This window comes from Scomber scombrus, unplaced genomic scaffold (assembly GCF_963691925.1).
Source record: "Scomber scombrus unplaced genomic scaffold, fScoSco1.1 SCAFFOLD_118, whole genome shotgun sequence".
Classification (NCBI taxonomy): Eukaryota; Metazoa; Chordata; class Actinopteri; order Scombriformes; family Scombridae; genus Scomber; species Scomber scombrus.
The window spans coordinates 1-7,500 of NW_026910541.1; the positions used below are offsets into that span (position 1 = coordinate 1).

The window sequence follows — 7,500 nt, forward strand, 5'->3', positions numbered from 1 at the left end:
GAAAATTCATGCTAAAACTTCTTTTTTTCCCCACTTTCAGCACTGATGTGATTATATTTAAAAGGTTTTGGGGTTAAACTTTTAAGACACTTCTGGCTTACATATTATAGAAGGATTTGAAAAAAAAGTCTATAACCGTGTAAATTCTTTGGCAAAAGAGGCTTAAACATCCATCTAAGATTTACAACCAAAGCCTTTTGTTTCTTGTTTTTTTTTTGGGTCCAGTGTTGTGGCTCCATGTCGTGAGAAAACCTGGTCCGGTTCCACCATGAATCGTGTCTTTTTCTCCTTATATGGGCGCGAGTGTAGGAGTTCACGGCACATGACTTCATCCATTTTCAAAAGCAATAACGGATAATGGTTAGCATGTGCTTTTCCACTGTACAGCAGAGTGGATGCAGAGGCCTTGTAATGTGACTGTGAACAATTTAATTACACTATTACTACTGGAATATTTCACAATAAACACAGCTTGTTCTACTTCTAGCTGAAATAAAAACAAATACATTATCCAGCGGTTTAATTGTGCCCTCAGGTTTAAAGAGGTGAAGTGCAGCAACTGTGATTCACTTTCAATCAGTTTTCCTGACACTTTTGATGTTTTACTGGCAGAGTAGATAAAGGAAAATACTCTAAAACAAATCCAAGTGAGCCTTAATAAGTCTGATATAATAATCAGTTACAGTACAGCGCTTCACTTCGCCCTAACAAGGCAGTGGAAGATGTTTTATTCATTGTGCCACAGGAGGAGAAGCGTTTGTGCTCCCTGTGAGAAAAAATCCGAACATTCTCATTCTCTCTCTCTCGAAGGCGTTTAACTTTTTCCTGTGACACTTTTAACATCGGCGTGCAAGATGAGAAGTGCCTCGCATCTCAAGGTGGCGTTGGCACGGCAACGCTGTCGCCAGGTTCCAGGCGCTCGTGTTATGTCGCGTCACGGTGGAAGGTGTTATGAGAGGCATCGCTGTGCTGGAGGATCATGCTGACAGGAACGCATGCATCGACAAGGCTGGCAGGAGGAATGAGTGGGGATGAGTGTGTGTGTGTTTGTGTGTGTGTGTGTGTGTGTGTGTGAGAGAGGATGTGTGTGTATGTGTGAGAGAGGATGTGTTTGTATTTATAAGGTATGTGCATGCAGAGGGGTATGCAAGGAATGAATACACATTGTGAGGTGTGTGTTTGTTCTGAGGTGTGTATATTTATGCAACGAAATATGCATGAACACATGTCAGCATGCATATATCTGTGTGTGTGTGTGTGTGTATCTGTGTGTGTGTGTGTGTGTCAGTGAGTGAAGGACTGAAGAGGTCAGCCTGTTGGACTCCAACATGCCCGTCTGTGTTCCAGGTTGGAGACTTGTGATTGTTCCTCACTCTGATCCTCGGAGCATCAACACTCAGATGAAACCAAACATGCACATGCTGAGCAGCGTTCACACACAGCGGAGAGTCAGCTGGTTGCTCCGGTTCCCTCGGTGTAGACTGTATTTGTACAGCACAAATGCCACTTTAAGCTGGGCTCTACTGTGCCAACAATAATGTTTTTTCATTACTTCGCTTTTTAAAAAAATGATTTCTGAGATGTTTTGTGTCGCAAAAAGCAACATTTTGATGTGTTTTTCTTTTAAATCAAAGCACATCTGGTGCAGACTGGAAAGTGTGTTGGGTAAAAAAATGTCTTTAAAATATTCCAGTAAAAAGGATTCAAACATGGCGTCTTTATAAACTGTAACAGTACTGATACAGGAAACAAGTCCAGAGAGCCAGAGGGCCATCTGGTAGAGTACATGATAAGGTTCTATGGAAGAGATAGTGTTAGGTGGTTGTCTGTGTGGTCGAAAAAACATTGAATTTCCATGTTTTCACTTTTACTGGGTTTCATTTTTATTTTGCAAATTGCATGTTTTTATGTTTTTTACATTTCCAATTCTTACTGTTAAATGTTTGTTTTATGTAAAGCACATTGAGTTAACATTGTGTATGAAATGCGCTATATAAATAAAGCTGCCTTGCCTTACTGATATTTAGATGTATAAGTCATAAGATTTATAAAACTGAGGATTTCCAAGAGAGTTGAAAACAGCATTTCAATTTTCACTGCATTAAACCACTCGCTCAGTATCACTTAAACTTGTCAAGAGTCCAGTAGGAGGAGTAATCTACCAGCTTATACAACATTAAAGTCAATACCAAAGGTTTAAATCTTTAAAAATCTAACTTACATCCCAATATGCATGTTTTTTTTTAACGCTGATTCCCAACTAGTAAAATAAAATGACACAGCATTTGAACGTTGTCGTGTCAAACTGGTGTCAGCAGTGTTATTTAATTGTAAAGATCTATTTATGAAATATTCATACAGTATGTAAGGCCTGTCTGGCACCATCTCATTCATTTTTTATTATTCTTGGATTTTGGGTCACACCTTTGATGCTCCCATCCCTTATTTTTGTGACTTGAATCTTGACCTGAGTGCAAGTCTTCATCAAGCCTCCAGCTTTGATGAGGATGTTTGAGATTTAACCCTTGTGTCGTCCTCCCGGGTCAAATTGACCCCGTCTGTTTTGACTGTTCCTTCTTTCTTCCCTTCCTCTTTTCCTTTCTCCCTCCTCCCTTCCTTCCTCCCTTCCATCTGTCCTTCCTTCCTCTCTCCCTCCTTCTCTCTTTCCTCCCTTCCTTCTCTCCTTCCTCCATCCCCCTTTCATCCTTTCTTCTTTCCTTCCCTCCTTCCTTCCTTCCTCCCTCTTTCTTTCCTTCCCTCCTTTCTTCCTTCCTCCCTTCCTTCTTTCCTCTGTCCTTCTTTCCTTCCTTCCTTTTTTCCTCCCTCCGTCCTACCTTCCTTTCTTCCTTCCTTCCTCCTTCCCTCTTTCTTTCCTTCCTTCCTTTTTTCCTCCCTCCGTCATACCTTCCTTTCTTCCTCCCGCCCTCCCTTCCTCCCTTCTTTCCTCTGTCCTTCTTTCCTTCCTTCCTCCCTACCTCTTTTCCTTTCTCCCTCCCTCCCTCCTTCTTTCTTTCCTTCCTTCCCTCCTTCCTCCCTCCCTCCTTTCCTTCCTTCTTCCTTTCTTCCTCCTTTCCTTCCTTTCTTCCTCCCGCCCTCCCTTCTTTCCTCTGTCCTTCTTTCCTTCCTTCCTCCCTACCTCTTTTCCTTTCTCCCTCCCTCCCTCCCTCCTTCTTTCTTTCCTTCCTTCCCTCCTTTCCTTCCTTCTTCCTTTCTTCCTCCTTCCCTTCCTTCTTCCTCCCTCCCTTCCTTCCTTGACTCAAGGACAACAGGAGGGTTAAATAAACATTTAGGTGTAATTGTGAGAAGTTTCCATTCCAGTCTAATGTGAATAAAACGTTGATGAACCAAAGCAACCAGGTGATTTCTCCGCTTCTTGCTGCGTTGCTCTTGATGCTCTTTAGTTGTGCTCTAATGGCTTTCCACGTTTACGGTCGTCATAGCACCCGGTGCCACTGACTCAACCCTGATGGGATGCGTTTGCTGACCGTGTCACACTCATGCTCGGTGAGATCACACAAGAGTTTCGACACCACATCAACGAGGCCAGAAGTCTGAAAGTCTATTCACCTCACTCACCAACTCCAGCTCTTCCTCTGTCTGCACGGCGGGGGGGACGAGGAGGAGGAGGGGGGAGGGGGGGGTAAAGAACAGAGGACCATAATATGAAAATACATGAAGAATTAAAAATGAATCTAGTCTAGTTCTCTCTAGTTTTGGAGGTTTCTGGTTGTGTTGCTACTCCTTAACTTTTAAAGTCTAATCTCGACCTAACTGATGAATGTCTGACTGAAGCAGACGATTGATCCAGATGTTCAATTGCAAAACAGAAAAGGAAGAAAAGTCACTTCACTACAACATGTAGAAGTGAAATATATTTTAAAGCATCCAAGATAGTCTGCACACACGTTGTCTTTACATAGGATGACTTTCCTGTCTTCTATATACTGTCACTATTTGACACTGATAAGGCTGCAGCTAAATACTGATGAACTTTTATTATCAATTAACCTGTTATAATTTCATGGTGACACCTTTAAATCTCTTATTTTATCTGATCAATGGTCCAAAAACCAAATATATTCAGTTTACTCTCATATATGACAAAGAAAAAAGCTTCAAATCCTCATATCTGAGAGTCTTCAACCAGGAAATGTTTGGTATTTTTTTCTATAACGATTATTAAATGATCAAATAACTGACGGCAAAAAAAAAAAAAAAAAGGAAAACAGAAACAGTAACTAGGAAAACATGAGCAGACAGGAATGCCGATGTAAATTTGATTTACGTGTAACTTGATTTTTTTTAAATTCACAATCTAGATATGATTGAAATGACGACGATTTCTAGGAATAAAAGCCGTAATAACTGAATGTTAAAGTCTGGCAGTGTGACCAGGCTGCAGGAGGAGTACGTTATCTAAGAACATTGAGCCTCATGAAAGAACTGAAACACACAGATTTCTTCTTAAATAGCGTTCACATGATTTAGGAGAACTTGTGGCATTCATCAATTTTCTTAAATTTTCCAGATGTGGCGTCACAAGTCTTATACAAATAATCTCTCTTCCTCCACAAGATAAAAACCACTTGTTTGACTCAATCTGAATTAAATCAAGTTAAAATATGTAATTAAAGTCAACGTATCATATGAAATGTGTATTCAGTGTGACGGTCACCATGGCGACCAATTCACCGAAAGGGTTCGACAGGTTCTGCTGGATTTTATTGCTGTGAGTGTTTTAGGTGTGACAACTTGAAGCGGTTCACTTCCTGCTTATAAAACCACAACTGATTAGTTTCTATTGGTGAACGCAGTAGTAGATGTTGGGGCTCCCTTTAGGGCTCCGTTTAGGGACCAATGCTGTTGTCATTATATAAAGTATGCTCCGACTATGTGACTATTTGCTGATGATGCACAGATATATCTCCTTGTAAAGCATGAATGTCTAACTTGCTTGTCCACCATAAAAAAAACTCTCTATTTTATATTTAAAAACTGGAAGTCTGCTGACTGAGATCTTAACATATAGATCCTTAAAATCCTCACCACACTAAGTCCTCTGTCAGAAACCTGGTTGTCTCATTTGATTTCAACCTTTACTTTTGTATTTCATGTTATAGTAAGATTGTCTATTTTATCATCTCAGTAACATCTGTAACATCTGTTCATATCTGAGCTTCAGAGACACAGACTCCATCATTCATCGCTGTCATTTCCTCATGTTTAGATGACTGTAGCGGCAGAAATCAGACAGCAATTCATAGACTCTGAATTATTCAGAATGCAGAATGAGACTCCAAACAAAAACACATAAAACTATAAGACTAAAGGGCACAAAGCTCTACTTTGCAACCTGCCTGATTAACTTGTTAAATCAGTATCTTCTTCTTTTAAAATCCCTTCTGAAGGCTTCAAAAGGCTTTTGAATTATATATGAGTAATAATATTTTGCTTTAAAATGCTACATAAATAAACTTAACAAGACCTAATTTGACACATAATTGAGCATTTTTAACCACGATTGGCTGAAATGTGATCAAATGAATCCTACTGCTTGCTTATAATCCACAGCACTGAGCAGGTATGAGACATTAAACCACCTGATAATTCATTTTTATATAAACTAAAGTGTTTTCTGTCTCATTTCTAACATTTTTCACCCTGTCCCCTGTGAGCTTTTTGTCCCCGTGTGGCTGCCGTAGTTGTGCTTTTTCCTCACCAGCTGCATGAGGCTCTTGCCGCTCTGCGAGGTGATGACCCTCAGGTCCGGCTTGCGGCTGTTGACCATCTGAGGGCTGGGCGGAGGCGGAGACTTAGCTGGGACTACTTTCCCCAGGCTGTTGCCGTTGGAGACGGAGAGGAGGCCCGGGGAGGCCCTGGCACTGATGTAGCCGTTAGCTGGAGAGAGAGAGACAAAAAAAAGAGAGAGATAGAGAGAGAGAGATTTAGTGAAATGGAGGAGATTGTGTGTTTGTCTGTTTCTACCTGTGAACTCATGACAGTCTGTGCTTGTTTTCCTGGATGCGTACACTCAGCTCTTTGTGTGTGTGTGTGTGTGTGTGTGTGTGTGTGTGTGTGTGTGTGTTCTCATTAGCGTGTTGGATCGCTCTGTCACACCACATGCTCCTCATCATTTCTGCAGCTCAAACAGTTTTTTTGGCGTCTCTGATTTTGTGCAGCTCCTCTACATCAAAACCGTGTCACGCTCTCTCCACAACTATTTTATTTCCACTCTCTCTCTCTCTCTCCCTCTCTCTCTCTCTCTCCCTCCCTCTCTCTTTCTCTCTCTCCCTCTCTTTTTCTTTCTCTCTTTGCATCTTTGCTCTTTTGTTTCAGTCTCTCTGCGCTCGGTGAAAACAAACTCACACAAATGTCCCTGGACTCTTTCCATCTTACACTGCAAAAAATATCCATCTATACAAGTCAGCTTTGGGTAAATTTGTTCAGCCCTAAAATTCTTGCTTGTAATAAAAACCCAAACTTCAAATGCAGTAAAATGATTTCAGCATGTTTCTAATATAAATCACAATCACCGGAGCTCAGTACTGTATGTAACTCAAGCTTTAGAACTACAACCGTGAACTACATTTCCCATGAGTCCTTGCATGAATGCCTGTCTTTATAGGCTTGTTTTTGACTAACATTTGTTCTGATGAAGGTTTAAAGGCAGAAATATTTTTCTTTGAATTTGTGCATTAGACCAGTGTGCTGATTAACCCTCCTGTTGTCCTCAGGTTAAGGAAGGACAGGAGGAAGGAAGGAAGGAAGGAAGGAAGGAAGGAAGGAAGGAAGGAAGGAAGGAAAGAAGGAAGGAATGAGGAAGGAAAGAATTAAGGAGGGAGGGAGGAAGGAAGGAAGGAAGTGAGGAAGGAAAGGTGGAAGGAGGGACAGGAGGAAGGAATAAGGAGGGAGGGAGGGAGGAAAAAAGGAAGGAAGTAAGGAGAGAAGGAAGGGAGGAAGGAAGGAAGGAAGGAAGTATGGAAGGAGGGGAAGAACAAACGAAAAATTAAAGAAAGAGGGAGGAAGGAAGGAAAGAAGGGAGGAAGGAAAGAAGGAAGGAAGGAAAGAGGAAGGAAAGGAGGAAGGAAGGCAGGAAGGAAGGAAGGAAGGAAAGAAGGAAGGAAGGAAAGAAGGACGGAAGGAATGAGGAAGGAAAGAATTAAGGAGGGAAGGAAGGAAGGAAAGGAGGAAGGAAGTGAGGAAGGAAAGGTGGAAGGAGGGACAGGAGGAAGGAAGGAAGGAAAGGAGTAAGGAGGGAGGAAAAAAGGAAGGAAGTAAGGAGAGAAGGAAGGGAGGAAGGAAGGAAGGAAGTATGGAAGGAGGGGAAGAACAAACGAAAAATTAAAGAAAGAGGGAGGAAGGAAGGAAAGAAGGAAGGAAGGAAAGAAGGAACAGTCAAAAGAGATGGGGTCAATTTGACCCGGGAGGACGACAGGAGGGTTAAGAGCATAATAGAGTGAGAGAGGGAAACAACTTGATAATTGATTCATGGTTTAAGAA

At 41.5% G+C, this 7,500-nt stretch overlaps 1 protein-coding gene across 1 annotated transcript in view; it reads right to left on the reverse strand.

Moving 5' to 3' along the window:
- Positions 1-5,656: 5,656 nt before the first annotated feature.
- Positions 5,657-7,500, reverse strand: part of LOC133977096 (myocyte-specific enhancer factor 2D homolog) — a 62,409-nt gene continuing 60,565 nt past the window's right edge. Inside the window, exon 9 of the mRNA XM_062415235.1 lies at positions 5,657-5,898. Within this exon, the coding sequence (XP_062271219.1) occupies positions 5,657-5,898 (242 nt within the window). The remainder of the gene's footprint in view (positions 5,899-7,500) is intronic.